The 20,888-nt window shown below is 37.1% G+C and overlaps 2 protein-coding genes across 2 annotated transcripts in view; one reads left to right on the top strand and one right to left on the bottom strand.

The window, feature by feature from the left end:
- The first annotated feature begins 120 nt into the window (after positions 1-120).
- On the top strand, positions 121-14,484 carry ORC6 (origin recognition complex subunit 6). The gene is made up of 7 exons (XM_069082565.1): positions 121-509; positions 3,004-3,133; positions 7,692-7,855; positions 8,132-8,221; positions 12,449-12,561; positions 13,019-13,087; positions 13,679-14,484. Exons 1-7 carry the CDS (start codon positions 445-447, stop codon positions 13,795-13,797), a joined length of 750 nt encoding a protein of 249 aa, XP_068938666.1. The 5' UTR covers positions 121-444; the 3' UTR covers positions 13,798-14,484.
- A 2,152-nt stretch (positions 14,485-16,636) lies between these two features.
- Positions 16,637-20,888, bottom strand: part of MYLK3 (myosin light chain kinase 3) — a 48,487-nt gene continuing 44,235 nt past the window's right edge. The window contains exons 11-13 of the mRNA XM_069082563.1: positions 20,566-20,718; positions 18,860-18,992; positions 16,637-17,581 (exon numbers count right to left, since the gene is read on the bottom strand). Coding sequence (XP_068938664.1) covers positions 17,501-17,581; positions 18,860-18,992; positions 20,566-20,718 — 367 coding nt within the window. The 3' untranslated portion in view covers positions 16,637-17,500. The remainder of the gene's footprint in view (positions 17,582-18,859; positions 18,993-20,565; positions 20,719-20,888) is intronic.

Here is a 20,888-nt window from a genome sequence, read left to right as displayed (position 1 = left end):
ATCTCCCAAAGAACGCTCTAAAGGATGAGAACAAAAGCCAATCGCTCTGCCAGGAAGTAGGGAGGGGCGTGGCCTTGGTTGCCGTAGGAGGAGAGACGTAGGGAGGCACCTGAATACAGGGAAGTACTGAGTCGGCTGCGGGGACAACGAATCATCTGACTTGCATTGGGCGGTGGAGCACTGGGCAGGAAGGAAGACACGGAAAAGGTGGGATAGATCCTCCTGCGCTTTAGCATTACACCCACCCCTGGAGAGTACCTTCGATACGCAGGCGCAGATAGAGGATGCGGGTTGGCTCTTGCGGAAAAGTAGCCCTGTTCACGGAACCAATGCTGTCGCGCCCAGGGGGTCGAGCCCGTGTCTCATTGGCGGGGGAGCCTCGGGGCGCGCGCCTTTCGTCCTTCTGCGGAGAGGTTCGCGGGAGATAGCTCTTAGCTGTGCGCCATGGAACCCGGACCCATTGCGCGTTTCGCACCGCGACTGGGCATCACGGACCCCTCTGTCCTGAGGTGAGTAGCGGGGCCAGGCCCTCTGGTGCTCGGGGGCGCTCTTCGAGAAGGCCCTGAAGGGCGCAGACCGGCTTTGTGGAGAGACACTGCGTTCCCCCAAGTTCCTAGAAGTCCCTGGGGCTACGTCCAGGAAACAATTAATGATAATAAGGAGTAATTGTCAATTACTTTTATTTTTAGTCCGACCTGTAAGGTCTTTAGGGGCAACTACCGTCGGGCCTGGAATTCAAATTTGATCTCAGACACTAACTGTATGACCCTGGGCAAGTCACCTAACTCTGTTTGCCTCGGTTTCCTCATCTGTAAAATGAGCAAATCATTTTGGAGAAGGAAATGGCAGATCACTCCAGTATCTTTGGCAAGACAACCCCTCTTAGGGTCAGAATCAGACACTACTGAACCAAACAAAGAAAAACCATGTCCTTGCTATCGGGATCGTTGGTGGCAGTCACTTCCTCTGTGGAAGTCTTCTCTGTCGATTCTAGTCTTCGAGGGTTAGTCGGGGCCCGAGAATAAGGGACTTGCCTAGGATCAGCCGCCAGTGTGTGTCAGAGGTGGCAATTGAACCCAGGCCACCTCTCCAGCCATACCACATCGGGCTGCCTCTAATTTGCTCTTACTTAATTATTCAGATTCGAAGAAGAAAGTTTAGGAGGAACGAAAAGATGCTTTTAAGAGCTTGAAAGGCATTTACCTGGGCCTAATCTGCAGAGTGAGAGAGCTGGCCTAGATCATGTAATTCTGTACAGAGGCCACCTCCTCCAAATTCTCCTTTTTACAAATGAAGAAACTTAGTAAGCCCCAGAGAGGTTGTTTGCCAAGATCATACCTAGAAAGGTCAGGGGTGGAATATGAACCCAAGTCCTTGAACTCCAGAGCTTTCCACTACACCATGCTTCCTTCCTCTGGTATTCTCCAAGGTCCCTCCTGGTTCTTAATTTATTATGTTAATATATAAGAACCTTGTCCAGAGGAAGATAGATGGCCAGGATGGGGAAGAAGAGGGAGCATAAGCAGCAAAGTAAGGAAGAAAAAGGGTTTCAGCCAAAGGAACCAACACATCAGAATGGTCCAGTATTATACTAGTGGTCTATACTCAGGGTCCTCTGCCAAGAAGTGGGAGGTGACCTCTCATATCTCTTCTTTGGTGCCATGCTTGGTCATTGTAATTGTTTTTCTTTTCATTTATACCAGGTGACAATGTGTTGGGATAGCCAAAAAAGCAGCCACATTTTAAGCTACATAAAAAGGTTGTCTAGAATGATAGCAGGGGCAGCTAGGTGGCAGTGAATAGTGCACCAGCCTTAGAGTCAGGAGGACCTGATTTCAAATGCAGTTTCAGATACTTAACACTTACTAGCGGGTGTGACCTTGGGCAAGTCACTTTAACCCCAATTGTCCTGCCTTTCCCCCTCCAAAAAAGACCCCCCCAAAAAAAGAATGAGAGCAATGATATTCTGCCCTATTGTGCTATCAGAACACATCTGAAGTATTGATTTCTTTAAATAAAAGATATTTGACAAGCTGAAGATGCACCATGGGGTAGTGAAGGGACTGGAGGCCGTGCTGTATGGGAAGCAGTTGAAGGGACTGGGGATATTAAACCTGGAAAAGAAACTTGAGGGGAATCAAATAGCTGTCTTTAAATATTTATGGTCTGTCATGTGAAAAAGTGATTGGTTTTGTTCTGTTTAGCCCCAGAGGAAAGAACTAGTAATATTGTATGCAAGATGTAGCATGGCAGATTTTTACCTGATATAAGGAGGTGTTTCCTAATAATTAATGCTGTCCCAAAGGGAAATGGGATTTGGGAGGGCCTCATATCACTGGAAGTCTCTTAGAGGAAAAAGAAGATAACCATTTGTCAAGAGTCTTGAAGATATTCCTGCTTCTGGTACTTGCTTATAGGAAAGTATTAATGATCATCCATAGGACTTAAAGAAAAGACTAGGTTCTCTAGCCCACTCACCCTACACACCCCACCATAATTTTGCAAATGAGGAACCCAGGTCCCGGAAGAAGTGGCTTGCCTAAAGTTAATGAGATTCATTGCTAGAACCCAGGCTTCATTTTCCAAGCTAGTGCCTTTTTCAGTGTTTTACCGTTTCCAGTGTCTAAAATCACTTGAGAATCCTAAGAAGCAGAGGATCATCAAATGAATCTGATTCAAAGCACAACCATATAACTATGGGCAATTTACTTTTACTTCAATTTCCTCATCTGTTAAAGAAAAGGTGGAGATGGGGCACAGAGTAAAAATTGCCCTCACTACTCTCCAGATTTTTGTGAGGAAGTTACTGTAATAACACTATATAAATGCAATCTATCATGATGATGGTGACAACAACTTTGAAGGATCCTGTAGGATTCTGTGACTTGCAGGCAGAGGAGAACTATGGTGAAATCCATTCACTTAACTTCTATCTCCATTATTAAGAAAAGTCATTAGATGTTTATACAGAAAATACTTTATAAATTTAATATTGTAATATAGGAAAGCTGAAGAATACCTGCGACTGTCCCAGGTAAAGTGTACTGGATTGTCTGCTCATACCACAGAAACGAGTAATGCAGTCATGTGTCTGGACCTTGCTGCCACCAATATGAGATGGCCTTTAGACAGAGTAAGTGGCTCCCTTTCACTGTGTTGATCATGATGATGACTTTTCCCTTTATTTGCCTCTTATTCTTAAATTAACTAAGGGTATAAATTATTTAAACCGTACTTAATTGGGTATGTCTTACCTATCTCTACTAGAATATACAATTCCATAGAAGCAAGGATTGTGTGGTTTCTCTTAATCTCCTAGTGCCCAGCATGTGCGTTGCACATAAATGGTGTTTAATAAATGTTTAAAAAGAAAGTTCATTTTCTCATCTGAGACCAAGCTTGGTCTGTATAAATTATATAGCTTTTGTTTTTTGTTGTTCTTGTCCTTTCTATTTACATTATTATAGTCATATTATTTTCCTGATTCTTTGTGCTTTATTCTGCATAAGTTCCTATAAATCTTCAGATGCTTCTCAGTATTTTTCATATTTTTTCTTTTCTTACAATATAATAATATGCCATTACATTCATGTACTGCAACTTATTTAGCTATTCTTATCAGTTTTATGCTACCATAAAAGGTAGTGTTATGAATATTCTAACATGTCTTTCATCTTTAATTTCCTCTGGGCATATACCTAATAGGATCTCTGTGTAAAATAATATGGACATCTTTTTTAAAGTAAAATTTTATCTATATCCTTTGTTTTCACATTACTTAACATTTTCACCTGTATCCCCCCCCAACAGCTCCCAGAAAGCCATCCCTTATTTAAAAAAAAAAAAAGTAATGAGAGGAAGAAAAAAAGTTCAGCAAAACTAATCAACATATCAGAAAGATCTAGATTATATATAATGCTGTATTACTGAGAGTCCCCTACTTCTGCTAAAAAGTGGGCGTAGGTGTCTTCTCATTGGTGCTATGCTTGGTCATTATCATTGTTTAGATTGGGTGTCTTCTCATATCTTCTTTGGTGCTATGCTTGGTCATTATCATTGTTTAGATTGCTTTGTTCTTTCTCTCTGTTTACATTGTTGTAGTCATTATTTAGATTGTTTTCCTAGTTTTGCTTACTTCACTTTCGTATTCATCTTCTTTGTATTCATATTTCTTTTACAGAACAGTAATATTCCACGACATTCATGTACAGTATTTAGCCAAATTCTAAGCAATGAGCATCTTCTTTTCTTCCTTTGCTTATGAACATTTTGTTGCATGTTGAGTCTTTTGTTTTTTATATTGACCTCCCTGAAGTATGTGTCCAGATATAGAATCTTAGGATCAAAGATATGGACATTTTAATCACTTTCTTAGTATGATTTCAAGTTGCTTTACATGCTGCATTTATTTTATTTGCTGACAACCTCCTTCAATATTGACTATGCTTCTTTTTGTCTTTGCAAATTTACTGGGTGTGTAGTGCACAACAGTTAAAGTTGTTTTCATTCCCATTTCTCTTTTTAAAGACTTGAAGCTACATTTCTCATAGGTAAAAACAGGAAAGTAGATCAGTAGAACAAACTAGATAAGGAAGAATTGAAAATAATTAAACTCATTAACACATTGTTTATACTTCTTCAAAAATCTGTTTATACCCTTTGACTATTTATCCATTGAGGGATGGCTCTTGGTCTTAAATATTTTGTGTTAGTACCCTATATATCTTGGTCATCCAGAGAAATTTGGTTTAGTGTTTTTCTCCTAATTATAGTTTTTTTCATTTTGGTTGTGCAAAAGTTCTTTAACTTCAGGGCATCCAATTTTTCATTTCATCTTTTGTGATTACCTCTTGTCACATATTAAGAATTCTCCCCAACAGAATGGGGTAAACTATCTCAATATAAAAGAGGCAAGGGAAAATGGTTACAATGGAGGGGAAGAATAGGAAGGCAAAAAGGAATGGGTCAACCTTATTCTCATTGAATTTGGCTTGGGGAGGGAATGACATACACACTAAATAGGGTATCTCATCCTACAGGAGAGTAGGGGGGAAGGGGATGAGAGAGGGGATGATGGAAGGAAGGGAAGGCTGGGGGGGGAGGGAAGTTGGAAGCACCCACTTTTGAAAAGGGACAGGATCAAAGTAGAGAATAGAACAAGTGGGAAGTGGGATAGGAGGGAGGGAAATATAGTCAGTCTTTTACAATATATCTACTATGGTAATGTTTTGCATTAGCTACACATATACAACCTATACTGAACTGCTTATCTTCCCAGTAAGGGTGGGTGACAAGGGAGGAAGGGAATGAATCTGGAATTCAAAGTTTTAAAATCAAATGTTTACAAAAAAAATACATATATATATATACACACACATACACTATTATTAATACTATTTTACATGTAACTGGGAAATAAGATATACAGGCACTGGGGCATAGAGATCCACCATGCCCTACTGGAAAAGTCGAAAGGGGTATGGGAGAAAACATGGGAGAGAGCAGATTGGAGGAGGGGATATCCTGTGGGACTGCTATTTTGAAGTGGTGGGTAGGGGAAAAATGGGGAAAAAATTTGTAATTCAAAATCTGGCAGAAATGAATGATGTAATCAGAAGTTAATAAAGCATTTGAAAAATGGAAAAAAAAAAAGAAATGAGGAGGGTTTCAGAAAAACCTGGAAAGACATAGATGAACTGATACAAAGTGAAGTGTGCAGAACCAGGAGAACATTGTACACAGTAACAGTACTGTATGATGATCAACTCTGAATGACTTAGCTTTCTCAGATCTTTCTTTTCTCAACACGATGATCCAGGACAATTCTAAAGGATTCATGATGAAAAATGCTATCCACCTCCAGAGAAAGAACTGATGAAGTCTGAATGCAGAATAAAGCATCCTTTTAAAAAAAACTTTCTTTTTGTCTGTTTTCCTTCACAAAATGACTAATATGGAAATATTTTGCATGATTGCATATGTGTGACCTATAAAATGAAGGCAAAAAAAAAAACTTTCCCCAGCCATTAATCTGTGGCCTTTAATACCATATTTCACCTTATAATCGTTGCACCCTGTGTGGGGTTTTGTGGGGTTTAAGTTTTTGTGTTTGTTTGTTTCCAGTCTAAAACTTTGTTTATAAACTTTTATCGTGTAATCATTGCATGGTATAATTCTGTTTTGTTAAGACGCTTAAAAGGTAACCAGAGTAGCAGTGTATTCACATGTGGTGGATGGATACACATTTATCTCTCATGTATTGGGAGCCATGAGCCACTCAGCACACACACGTTGTCAATATATTTTGGAAAGCCAACTTGCATGTTTTGTTTAGAGCACTGCAGTACTAACATTTTTTGTCACTCAACCCAATGAAGACCCATAGGCACAAGGGGAGCGGGAGAACAAACGAAGTTACCACGAGTATATCCCCTGATCTGATAAGACTTGCATCTTCCTGCACTAGCTAAACTGTGTAGTTCCTCTGCCAGCTATACAGTTCAGTAATAAATGATTTTCAAGTAATATTAAAACACTTTGCATAATGGTTGTACCCATTTTTGCAAAAAATTTGGCATAAAGTCTGCAACAATTAATTATTAGGTGAAATTCAATACTCAGGTCAAGTATTCATTCTGATCCTATTATGGAATATAGTATAAGATTGTTGGTCTGAACTTATTTCCTGACAAAATGTTTTCAGTTTTCCTACCAATTCTTATTAAATAGAGAGCTGTTGGCTCAAAATGTACATTTTCAGCTTATAGAAGACTGCATTATGAAGTTTGTTTCTGATTGTTGCTTATCTAATCCATTCTGCTGACTAGCTTTTCTATTTTTTTAACCAATACCAAATAGTTTTGATAAATACTGCTTTGTAGTATAATTAGGAATGTTGGAAATACTATTTTCCCTTCATTCTTTTTTTCATTATTTCTCATGAAAGTCTAGATCTTTTCTTCCTCTAAATCAATCTTTTCTTTAAGCTTTATAAATAATTACCTTGAGGGTCTAGTATAACACTAAGCCTATTTAATTAATTTAGATAGTATTGTCATTTTTATTATAGTAATGTACTCCAACCAGAAACAACGACCATCCTTCCAATTATTACATCATTCTTTATTTCTTTAGAGTGTTTGATAGTTGTATTTACATAAAATTTTAGTGTGCATTGGTAGATTGACTCCTAATTTTGTAGTTTTTACCCTTTCTATTATTTGCTTTGGGATTTTGTTATTGCTATATAGAAATGTCATTAGTTTATGGTTTTGGGGGGGGGGGTTGGAACCTGCTACTTAATTATTGCCACTATCACAGGTTTTTTCTCTATTTTCTGGGATTTTCAAAATAAGTTATGCCATCAGTAAAAGGTGGATAATTTTATCTTCTCTTTCCTTTTTTTTCATGCATTAAAATTTCTTCCTCTTGTCTTAATGCTAGAATTTCTATAACTAACAAATAGCTGTGTGGAAAGGGAGCATCCATGCTTCTTATGTTTATTGAGAAAGACGTTAGTGTTTCCCTGTTGTAAATAATGGTAGATTTTGTTTTTAAATAATTCTGATCATATTTTAAAGTTGACCTATGTCTGTGCATTGTCTGGTTTTTAACAAAAATGTATGTCATACTTTGTAATGGCTTTTTCTGCACCTTTTGACATAATCGTGTTCATGTTTTCTTTTTGGAAGACTTATTTAGTTAAACTTTCTGGTTTGAACAAGAAGATGTATCAAAGCTGTCTTAAGTCTTTTGAGTGTTTGCTGGGCCTGAATTCAAATCTTGGAATAAAAGACTTAGCAGTACAGTTTAACTGCACGGAGGCAGTAAACATTGCTTCAAAGATACTACAGAGGTATGGAGAATAAAGAATTGTGAATGAAAACTTGGTGTGTTTCACAAATTAGAACTTTTAATTTCAAAAAATATCTACCTTTTGTTAAGTAAAATTTTGGCCTATAGAAATAATTGGTACACTTTAAACTGACACACGCTTATTGTCAAGGTTTAGTGATGTTACCACTTTTACATTATGCCTTAGAAATCATGCTTATTCTGTTTAGTATTTATATATCACTTTACACTCTGGACCATTTCTCTAATAAATACGATAAACACTGCTTTCTCGTAGGTATGAAGCCAGCCTTCCCCAGATACAGAAAGTAGATCTAGATTTATCCAAGCCCCTTTTCACAACAGCTACACTGTTTTCAGCATGCAGGTAAGGATATATTTTGTTAACAGATTATGTTTCCAAAGTTTATAAGTCACTTGCAATTCAGAACACATTTTCTTATGAAAATAATGTTTGTTTGGTGGTTAGTTTCCCAGGGTGGCCCCCAAAGCCTATTAGCTCATAATGTAGCTGTTCTCATCACTGGTAATGGTATAACCACTACATTTGACAAGAAACCCTTGTGCTATAAAAGAAGTAAAAAAATTGCACTTAAGTCAGAGTTGTTGGACGTGATCAAATACATAAAAAAGAAATCTATGCTAGATGTGATATAATTTTAAAGGCATTAAGATAAGATTTTCAGGATATTTCACATGACCTCAGAGACCATCTAGTTCAGCACCCTTCTACCCCTTTCAAAAAGAGAGTTTCCAGAAAAATGGAAAATATATGGTGGTATTACCAGAAAAAAAAGATAACTGAGAACTTTTGACTTATTTGCATATTTTCTGAACAAAATCTTTAAGAATAGTCTTTGTACATATTATGTACATAGACTATATACATATGTATTCTTGAGTAACGTAAGAATAGCATAGACTTTTACAGTCTCTATTCTCTACATCTTATCCTACATTCTATACATCTGTATTCTATACATAATTTACTTCATGATGTAGAAAATACAAGATCTTTCTATATTGTTTCAAGAAAAGGTTCTTTTTAAATTACTTTTTTTAAAAAAGTATTTGACTTAATAAAGCAAACTTAGCCATAAAGAATCCCACAAGGTGTCAGAGATGCATATGTTAAGATCATACATATTTCCCTAATAGGTGTATCCACAAACATAACTTTGTCCAACAATATTCTGAATATAAATATCAAGGGAGGCATAAAACAGGGCAACATGTCTTCCAAAGGTATTCACTGGCGTTATGGACAGTGTCCTACACAGTATCCAGATGGAAGAGGGATTGTCTATAGATAATAATAACTTACATCCATGTAGTACTTTTAAGATTTACAAAAAGTATTGAATAACTCTTTGAAGTTTATTATGCAAGTATCCTTTTCCTCATTTTGTAGATTAGGAAACTGAGTCCTAGAGAGGTTCAGTATTTTGCCCAAAGTTTCATGCCTAGTAAGAGTAAAACCCAGATCTTCTGATGCTTTATCTAGTATTCTTTTCACTTCACCATTTGCTTTTATTTGCAAGTGGAATTCTGATTGGAAGGCTTTCTTTATAGAATTCCCAGATATAACCACTTAAGAGTGGCTTAACATTAAAAGACAGAATGAAAGAATGTCTGTGTACCAAAATATTCATAGCTACACTTTTTGTTGTAATAAGGAACTTGAAACAAAATGGTACCCATTAAATGACGAATCACTGAGTAAATTGTGGTACGTAAGTGTAATGGAATATTACTGCAGTGTAAGAAATGATGAATAAGAATAATTTAGAGAAACATAGGAAGACATGTATAAACTGATACAGAGTAAAGTAACAGAAGTTGGAGAAAAATTCACACAGTGACTCTGCTAACATGAAGGTAAACAACTTTCAAAGACTTCAGAACTCTGATCAGTGAATTAATCTGTGACTAACCATGACTTTAGAAGACTGATCATAAAACATTTCTCTTGAAAGGGAAGTGATGGACTAGAGGCACAGATAATCCATACATTGTGAGATAAGCCAATACGTTGATTTGTTTTGCTTGGCTTAGTGAGTAGTATAGTGTAGGATAGTGATCAAGGTACAAAAAATAAATGGAAGGAAAGAGCATCAACAAAAAGGTTTTAAAATACACAGAAGAAAACAATTTATAAGGAGACATAGGGTAATTTTGTTATTACCTTGTTAAATTCAATACAAACTTTTTTTAAAAACCTAAAGTAAGTAACAAGTTGATGGGTTCATATAAAATCCTGTTTTGTTCTTTGTATATTGAGATACTAGTTTTTATGATTATGTTCTTAGTAAAAAAAAATTTTCTTTTAAAAAGAAGGTATGGTAAACATCAGAACTCTGTTTACCAGTCCGAATGTCAGAGAACTGACAGTGAAACATGCTTTCCTACTCATAGTAGAAAGGTGAGCTATGAGGCATACATTGTCACAAATGGCCAGTTATCAATTTATTTTGTTTACCTCTTCTTTGTTTTGGTGAGGCAGGAGAGAAAAGCAAACATTGGGAATTATTAGAGAGTGACAGGTGGTGTTTTTTTCCTTTGGGGCACTGATAAAACATGTTTGAAAAAAGAATAAATGTCATAGTCTAGATGATAAATCCATTCCTAATCTTGGTGAGGGACAGTGAGCTGGGCCCAGAACTGATTAGGAGTAAGAGTGAGGATTAGGAAGTTGTGTGTTGCTTCCATTGATGCCTCATTGTTCCCTGCCACAAAAGCCCATCTTTTTTAACACCATTATTCTCCTCTTGATGTGATATGGCTACAAATCGTGGAGTAACACAATCCTATAAAAATCCAAATTGCAGGTGATGGAAGGGGAAGGGAAAATGTGTGAAGAGTACATGTTGTATGGAGTAGTCAGTAGTTTATAACCAACAAACAGTTATGGGCATAAAAGACATGGTCAGGAACATGTACAGCTGTAAAAAGAGGCAGATTATTCAAGTAGGGAGAGGAAAGGATGATAGATGGACAGATATATTATTGTAAAGGAAGGTCACCAGTGCGTTGAATAGATCCCTGTGAGGAAATTATAGATGATGAGAAAGCTAGGGTAATTTGCAGTTTGTACCAGTGGAGGGAGTTCTCATGCCATTTAGTAAACTACAAACCCACTGAGCAGCAGAAATGTTGCATATTCACTGCTATAATGCTCTCTATTACTGTTTGTTTATAGAAAATTGTAGCATTTAAGTTACATTAAAAATTAGATAGGATTTTAAGAACTTAACCCGGGAACTTAGTTGCCCTTTAGGGCATATTCTATGGGGAAATGCATTCCAGATTCTAACTGACAATATCCTTCTCCTTACTACTATAGCTGTGGTGACAGCAAGGAAATTTCTCCCCTTTCAGAGCTACACAGTGGTCATTTCATGTGTAAAGAATGTTATCTGAGGTTATCTGCATGTGAATATTAAAATCAAATCCCTGGTTTAGCTATCTCCTAAAAGCAAAATATTGATGATTATATAGGTAGCTTTTGAGACTTTTAGATTGCTTCTTAAAGATTCAGTTTCACATTTGTTAGTATGCCTGATATATTGATGTTCTTTGATTTGTACCACAGTAGTTCCCCTAAATACTAACTGCTCATGGATTCTGTTCCTAAAGAGATCTTTTTGCTTTGCTTTCTGCTGGAAATCACTTTAGAAATAAACAGCAATTTAGGGGTGAATTCCTCTATCCAGTCAAATGATTTTGGAGTTGTTTGGCTTTATTACCTACACATAACAGAGAGTGTTAATTAGCTTATGGACTAACTCCAAACCAGTATTATATTAAAGGATGAAGTTAATTCACTTGGGGTCTATTCCTTACGTGCTTACATTTCTGAAGTATAAGACAGGTATAAAGCAAAAAAAGATCTGAATGGATTCCTCACTTTGTAAATTCTTTTGGACCCACCTAGTAAATATAAGCAATGAAATAAAATGAGCCAAGCACCAAAAAACAATGTGATGTGTAGACCAAAAATGTTAGTTCTTTATATATCAAATACCTGAGGATTTAAGACAATACAATATAGCTATTCTAGTATTCTTTTCTGTCTTCACATGTGCCCCTCTCTTAGAGCAGATATTCTGATATAAAATGTGTCTTCCCCATTATTAGTTACTTTGTCCATCCAACAACTAAAATTATTAAGTAGATTATTGAGGCTAAATAATAAGGCATCCTTAAGGCTAAAATTTTACACTGAGGCTAAAGGAGAAAGAAACAGTTATTAGACACTTTGAACCTCCGCTAATAAAGCAAGGGGGGAAAGGAACAAATATCATGGTGTAATGGAAAATGTACTGGACTAAATCATCAGATGTTTGAGTGCAAATCCTTCTGACACTTAATGGCTCTCTAATATCGTCATATATAAAATGGGGATAAAAATACTCATAACTCCTTGGAGGAATTGTTCAAAGCATCAAATGATCATGTAAAATGGGTTTTTCTTTCCATCTTAAAGTGCTATAGAAATGTCAATTATCATCATTTTCATTAGTATTATTGATGTGTAGCTGACAAGAAAACGGCATCTAACTATTCTATTTTAAGAAAATAAATTATTTTATAGAGTTCTAAAGATAAAAGTGAATAAAGACAAAATGGTGGCCACATCTGGTGTAAAGAAAGCTGTTTTTGATCGACTCTGTAAAGAGTTGGAAAAGTTTGAACAGCAAGTTAAGGGTGAGTATTCCACAATTTAAAGTTATATGAATTTAGGCTAGTTTACCACAATTGCACATTTATAGTTACAAAGGCTTGTGTTACGCAGATTGGTTTCTCAGACAAATACTCCATTCATGTACATAGGTCAGAGTTCTGTAGTAATTATATGCCAACTAGGACATGTTGCCTTACAAGAGAAACCTAGCTAAGGGAAAACCTCAAAATGTCTTTACTTTTCCCCCCTTCCAATAAAACCAATGGCATTTGGGCAGGCAAGATCAGGATTGAGCTAGAAAGGGCTTTAAAGGTCATGCAGTCTTACTCCTTATTTTACAAGGTTGGAAGCCATAGATTTAATGATGTAAATGTAGTATAAGATTGGTTGGAGATTAAGCATACTAGAATCAAGATTCATACCTGGAGGTGGGAAGAAAGAAGAGAAATAATATTAATGACAGTTTTATTTTTCTTGAAGGGGAACCTAGCAGTTCAGCTTCTCCACCAGCCAAAAGGCAGAAGATTATAGTTGAACATTCCAAGAAAGGTAAGGCTTGCTGTCACTGAGAAATTAGTTCAAGGGAGTATTGAGACTCTGGCAGTTGCTTAAAGGCTCTGTTAACAAATCTAGAATAAATCTATCATGTAACCATTTTATAAAAAGTTCTTTTAAAAGTAGTTTTCACCATAAGCAATGGAAAAGTTTGAAGGATTCTTGGAATAGTTGGAGTGTATGAGTTAAATGAACAAAACTATAAGACTCTAGCTTTCTACTTAAATTTGCTGCTCACATATATGAGGAACTTAAATCATGGCAATTCAGGAATATTTTTAGTCTTGCATTGGGAGTTGTGACTGTATTTTTTTTTTTTTTTGCTTTTTTGGAGGGCAGTTGGGGGTTAAGTGACTTGCCCAAGGTCACATGGCTAGTTTTTGTGTTAAGTGTCTGAGGACAAATTTGAACTCAGTTCCTCCTGACTCCAGGGCCCGTGCTCTATTCACTGCGCCACCTAGCCACCCCCAAGAGTTGTGACTTTAAAACAAGAGATTTTCCTATTGTCCTAATTTCTCAAAATAGAGACAAACTTTAAAGTTGCTAAGATAGAGAATTTTTAATCTCTTGAAATTTTTCCTACAGAAATAGAGGATGAAGCAGAGTCTCCATGTAAGCAGCAGCAAAGTGAAGATTTAAAACAAGATTATGAAGAGTGGAAGAGAAAAATTTTAGAAAATGCTACTAAAGCACAAAAGAAGTGATTTCAGTTTCCAGAAAGCACCACCCATGACTCTTCCCCAGTGAGCCTTGATAGGGGTCATTAGCATTTGCTCCGAAAGCACTACCTTAATATGCTTGGGGTTCTTTTTCCTGACTAGTACCACACATGTTATGTCAAGGAAAACTCACCTCCACTCCGAGTTTCCATATTTTGGTGAGTTACTTAGAGAAGGTAGCACAGAGGTCACAGCTAAGGCAGTGGGACCTGGCTCCTGACATTGGAAATAAGCTTGACACAATTAACCATGGTGTCATTTGGCATATAGCTTCCACTTAATCACCAAGCATGTTCCAGAGGAGTCTAAGGAAATTTAGTGCTCTGGTTTGTACTTTTGATAGTGCACTAATCAAGAGTGGGGAACCTGTGGCCTTGAGGTCTCGGAGTGGATCCTGGGTGTGGCCTTTTGACTGGGTCCAAGTTTTACAGAACAAATCCATTTATTAAGGGGATTTGTTCTGTGAAGTTTGGATTCAGTCACAGGGCCACATTTGAAGGCCTAGAGGCCGCAGGTTCCCCACCCCTGTGACTCATTTTGAAGCAATACAAATGGGTTTTTATACTATTTGATGCCTACTTTTAATTGTTTATGCTGTTTTTTTAGAATCAGAGAATCTTTTAGTTTAAATAAAATACTGAAACCCAGGATAATAAATTTTATTTCTGTGTCCAGTGTGTCTTAAGTTTTTGCTTAAAGAACATTTTTTTGCCTTAGATATAAAATAATTTTTCTCTACTATACTAGCTACCATATTACTAGTAATTTAGGAAGGTCACATGATACACTTCAAATAAGGACAGTATTGCAAAATCAAGAAATAAGCCAAGGTTTATTTGTGCTTAAGCTTCAGATATATACAGACACAGATGCAATGGTACTTAAACACTCATCATTAGAAAACCTATGGAGTTTGGCCTTCATAGAAGGTGAAAAGATCTGGGGAGTGGTACCAAACAGAAATTTTACTGTGGTTACCTTCTAATTACATGTGTTCAAGGAGTAAAACACAAAACTGCTGAGTCCAGTTTCTAAAATTCCATTTTATTACTAGATGCTCAGAGTAGGCATGTAGTTTATTTGCTGTAGACCTGTGATTTCACCGACTTACCTACTTTAGATGTAGAAACTCCCAACTGATTAAGTAAATGAGCAACTCACTTTTAACTCTTAAGTGCTGGGGCACTGAGAAGATAAGGAACTTGCCCACAGTCACAAATGCAAGGATACCCCAGAGCCAGCATTTGAACCCCGGTCTTTTTTTTTTGGAGGGGGGAAGGCAGGGCAATTGGGGTTAAGTGACTTGCCCAAGGTCACACAGCTAGTAAATGTTAAGTGACTGAGACCGGATTTGGACTCAGGTCCTCCTGATTCCAGAGCTGGTGCTCTATTCACTGCCCCACCTAGCTGCCCCAAACCCGGGTCTCTCCTACATCCAATCCCTGCACTCTTATGCCATGCTCCCCCTTGGGTATGCTCCAGTTTTGCAAAGTACACAGCCTGTGTAGAACCTGAAGTGACTAAAAGCGCTTCTAAAGAATTTTAGAGATTTTTTTTCAAATGGAGAGCAGTTGGGCAGGACAAGGTTAAAAATTGTAAGTCAAAAATATCAACTCTCCAGTTGACTGTGTAATTAGCCTTGTAACCTACAAGTGAAGTATACAAAATTAGTTTCCTAAAAATACTAATGCTTATGCTCAAGCTGAGAAAAGCAATTCCCTCCCTGCCTTTTGGAAGGAAAGTCATTTAGCAATCAAAAGTGCTAGCATCTGTGTACAATAAAATACTTTTTTTTCTCCTGCTTGAACTTGAAAGGGAAGAACTAATGGGATTGAGAACAGGAATAAAAACCAGCAATGAGGAAAAACTTCTGGCTTCTAAAAACACTTGACATTTCTTCTATTAATGCTCATTATTTACACTCAGTTTTATGTTTCAGGCTGGTTTTTTTTTCTTTAATGCATCACCTTTAAAAAAGGCATTAACTTTTTTAAAAAATAAAATTGTAGAAAAACACATTAAAGAGTATTTTAAATGGGGCTTAGATTTGCTTTTTGCTATCAATTTGCATTACTAATTTTAGACATTACTATTCCTATGTGAAAAATTCCTATTAAAAATAGTAAAGTTCTAGTCAGGTTCCTAGTAAATCTAAAACCCCTAAAATTTGTTCATATGATGTGGGACAAGAGAAATGATAACTGCTCTAAAGCTTAGAGTTAAAAAAATAAAAGGAAATTGTAGGCTTAATTAGGATAGGGCCTGGATCTGTGATTTTGGTATTATAGAAAACTCCCTCTACCAGTGCATGTTGGCATCCTTTCTGAAACTTGAGCTTAGATCACTGACAAGTTAAATTATTTGCCCGGAGTTCAGCCAATATGGAGATAAGACTGGTATCTAGATCCTCTTGGCTCAAAGTTGTCTCTCTTCATTTGCAAGACAACCCATTCCATTATTGAGAAGTCATTCCTTTATGCTGAGCCAAAATCTTTTACCCTATTACTTCTACCTCTGTGTATCTTGCTTTACTGATAGCTTTTAAGGATCCAAAGACTGTAGGGTTTAGAGTTACAGCTTTGGGAAAGACGTCTTGAAAAGCTACCTATAGTAATCCAAACTAGTTGCTAAGTTCAGATTTAGGATGGTTAAGGCAAAAATTGAGTTAAAAGCTATTTAGGGGGTGGCTAGGTGGCGCAGTGAATAGAGCACTGGCCCTGGAGTCAGGAGGACCTGAGTTCAAATATGGCCTCAGTCACTTAACACAAAAACTAGCTGTGTGACCTTAGGCAAGTCACTTAACCCCAATTGCCCCTCCAAAAAAAATTTTTTTTAAAGCCATTTAGGTCACTTGCTATTCATATTTCTCATTTCTTGTTCTCTTACTCTTTCTGCATATATATGTATATACACATGGGTGTGTGCACATAACTCAGCATTTAAAATTTTAAGCATATAAAGAATTATATAAGAACTTTTCCCCACTATTTTGACTGCTCAATTTGGTTTAAAAATTGAGCAGCAATCAACCCCATTCCTTTGGAAAAATACTATGTAAAACACTTGTCATCTATCCCTTGGTTTTTGGTACCAGTTCCCATACCAGTAGTTTCTTAGCCTGTCCATAAACTTTAAAAAAAATATCTTAACTTTCAATATAATTGCTTTTCTTTGTCATCCTCTAATTTAATTGCACTCAAAAGCATTTTTCTGAGAAGGGGTCTCTAGACTTCACCAAACTCCCAAAAGGGGCCATGACCCAAAAAAAAGGTTAAGAACCCCTGTTCTGAAACTTCATAATACAGTACCACCTAAACAACCCAAAATAAGAAGAAATCTCCACTTTATACTGTAGGAAATAATACTGAATGACTTACCCCTGTGCCACATGCTACTATAGTTGTTACTCAGAACAAGTTAAAAATTGAAATTAATCACACTTCTAAAACAAGATCATATCTCCCCAACCCATTTTATTTTAAAGCATGCCTACTGTTATCACCTGGTAAAGTTTTTAAGGCACTTACATAGCAAGTTCACATACACATTTAAGACAGGCCACAGAAATAACATTTACTTAGACAATTTAAAAACAGGAAATCAAATACAGTAATAGCAAAAGGCCAGATCACTAGACAAAGAGTTCTCTGTCCTAGCTTCATCTCTAGCACTCAGCATTGCAGAACTTTCAAAGCAGCATAGATGAAGCTTGGGAACAACTTGGAAACTTCCTAAGCCTGTTGGCAGCAGTCACTGCATAGAAGTGTTTCTTGAAAGAAAATAAAAAGAAAATTTGCATTTTAGACTAAATTTTCATTTAAGAGGAGAGGATTGGGAAAATCAGGGTAAATGAAATCACAATTATTTCTTGTTTTATTTGTATTGACTCAGCTAATGACCCCAAACTAGATAAACCTTTTAAAAAGTTGCTAGATTGAAGGGTGTTGACTAAGTTACAGGAAAGCAAGGTGTTGGGTAGAAATAGAGGATTTAGAAGGGATGGGAAATGAGATACACACAAATATAAAGACAAGGATCAGAAGTACAATTTGTTAGGGAAAGTATATGTCTATGTATGTATACATGTATGCATATGTATGTATATATGTACATGTAAATATACCCACACTTAATTGGGGGGGAAGGGAAAAAGAACAAAGTAAAAAAATGCACAGCAGAGAACAAAAGAAAACCTAGAAGGAAGCAAAGAAAAGATGGACAGTTCTCAACACAACATGTATAATGTAGGTTTTCTTGAAATGGAAATCGATTGCTGTATTTTTTGAATCCCCTTTTCTGCTGTGCACATGACATGCTTTTTTTCTTATTTTGCAGTTAAGTTTCAATATTTAAGTTTATGTTTCTTTTCTTACTGTGTTTTTAATTTCTGTAATTTTAAAAAAAAAAGTGGCTAGATTGTAAGCTCCATGGGGGCAGGGATCAACTTTATGCCTTCCCTGCTTTCTAGTACAGGGCTTTGCATATTTGCAACAGGGCAGTTGATAAATGGCAAACACTATTCTTCTCATTCATGATTTTAGGGTTATTGATTATCTAAAGTAAAGTATCCTAATTTGGCCTTAGCCCCACAACCCTCTACTTTCACATTTAGCCTTAAGTAAGAATGAAAGCTATCCTAAGGATTGTCTTTTAAGGCTCTCTTATGTGTTGGACACTGTAGCATAGTTATAGTTATGTCAACCTAAATGTATAAAATTAATTTAATTAATTAGAATAATTAATAAAATTATGAAGGCATAAGGCAACAGCCAGGTAACTTCCACCTCAGGTATTTGCTGTCACTAATAAGAGCATATGCTCAAAACCTCTGGCATTTTCATTTGTAAATATCCACATAAATATACCAACCATTGCTTAATATGCTACCAGTATTTTAGACTACTGACTTAGGTTTCTTGAAGAGAAATACTCTGACCCCTTGTGTTCAAAATGTAATCAAGTGCAAGTATAGCCAAGGTACTTTTAAAGGAAGCATGAAAGAACCTGCTTCTTTTTCCTTCAAAAGAGAACTACAACAAAACCTTACTTTCCATTTTCTTTGAGCCATGTACTTCCGCAGCAATATCTGGGACTTGAGCCGAACTTTAGACTTCGTGGCTTTGGTCAGCAGATTATTCACCCACTCGTGTTTCAGACATTGTGCAGCACTCATTCTACAACTGGGAAACCAAACAGCAGGTGAAATTAGACAATTGGTTGTGCCCTCTTGGGTTGTACAGAGAGCTGGGATACTAGACAGGTCAAAAGGTCCTTTATATAGGTGGCTTTTTGGTCACTTGGCTGTTATAGTGAAGATTCCTCTTGTGTATAGATTAGACTAGATGGCCACTGGGGTCCTTTCCATATCAAATTCTGAGATTGGTGAGTACCAATAAAGGAAGTCACTTTGATCAAATCTCCCCCTAAAAATTCCCATGACAACCAGCTAGACAAAAGTTAACCCCAATGTAATTTGAAGGGCACAAATTACCTGTAGTATCAAGGGAATGAAGTTGGGGGAAGCAATGGCTACTCTGGAGAAGAAAAAAAATAACCAAATTTATGTGAATCAAAAGAGCTGATCCTATAAGAGTTAGTATAAGCTTGATTAATTGAATTAGAAATATTTCTCCTCACAGCTAATTTTTTTCATAGTCAAAAATTAAAAACTAGTAGTCTCATTTAGCACTTTTAAGGTTCACAAAATACTTGACATATCTTACTTCATTTGCCCCTCAGTGCAACCCTGGTAAAGCTGCTATAATCCTTATTTTAGAAATGAGGAAACTGAGACTTAGATCAAGTGACCTGCCCAGGGTCACACAGTCAATAGGTATCTGGAGTAGGAGTCAAATTCAGGTTTTCCTCATACCAGGTCTAGCATTCTATCCACTGTGCCACCCAGCTGCCTAAAACCAGCCTGATAATGGAGTTAGAAAAGGGTCAGTAACGACTCTAGATCTTCACTCCCCAGTATGTTAAATATTTTTAATTCTTACTATTTCTTTCTCATTTTATAGGAACAGGGAATGGACCTGAGATTTCATTGCTATGGGGAACTCCCAGGTGAAAGGACACGCTCTACCAATGCAGACTGGGATTCTCTACAACTTAAATTCTTAGTTACCTGGAGTTCTGAGAGATTAAATGCCCCAGGGCACACTTGTGCCAGAGGTCTTCTTGGCTTTGAGGCCTCTCATGCTGTGAGGACTCACAGTAGAGCTTATATCATTCACTTGACATAGCTTCCTATTGCTTTTAAGTACAGAAAAGAGGTGGGGAGGTGGGGGGGAGAAGCAGCCCTTCCTCACTGAGGAATAATGTTTTCTTCCTTTCTTGCCTTTATTCTAACGATGCCAAGTCAGTGTTTCTCAATATCCTTCCTGGCAATACCCGTGCATGTGTAAGTACTTGGAAATAACAACCATTTGCAAATATTCCTCCTGCCTAGGCATTTATATAGATCTTAAGTTATCAGTCTCATGTATTTAGAAAATATTTTCATTCTGTGAAGGCATTGTTTCTGAATTCTTTCTCTTGTTCTTTTTGCTTGTCCCCTCTTTGCTTTCAAGTGTGGACTAAGGAACCAGAAGGGAAACTTAACTATCCTGCAGGAAGATGGGATCTTTTACTCCCAGCGGATCATGCAGAGCCAAGGCAAGGTTTCTGAAATGAACTGCTCTTCACCACAGTGTCCTGAGCCCGGGATTCTCCCAACTTGGTGAGGTCATGGTTGCTGCCAGCAAGACATACCTCTTCTCTTTAACCAAGAGCCTAGAAATGAAATCTTTGGCCTCTTCTGACAGCCCTTCAAACGCATCAGCATCAAAATCCCAGCTACAGTTCACAATGTAATTCATTGTCTCTGCATCTGTTTCCCCCAGAAATGGAGACAGGCCACTGAGCCTAGAAAGGAGAGAGATGCCCACCAACAAATGGAAAAGCACATTGTGATGAAAAAAATAAGCTTCAAATGGGAATAAAAGGGGGTGAAAAGGGGCGGCTAGGTGGCGCAGTGAGTAGAGTGCTAGCCCTAGAGTCAGGAGGACCTGAGTTAGGATCTGGCCTCAGACACT

The sequence above is a fragment of the Petaurus breviceps genome, unplaced genomic scaffold (genome assembly GCF_028583685.1).
Source record: "Petaurus breviceps papuanus isolate PSGF00001 unplaced genomic scaffold, PetGlider_PUasm1.0 171, whole genome shotgun sequence".
In the NCBI taxonomy this organism is placed as follows: Eukaryota; Metazoa; Chordata; class Mammalia; order Diprotodontia; family Petauridae; genus Petaurus; species Petaurus breviceps.
Note: the sequence above shows the minus strand (reverse complement) of the source record. Positions and strands in the feature narration are given on the sequence as shown.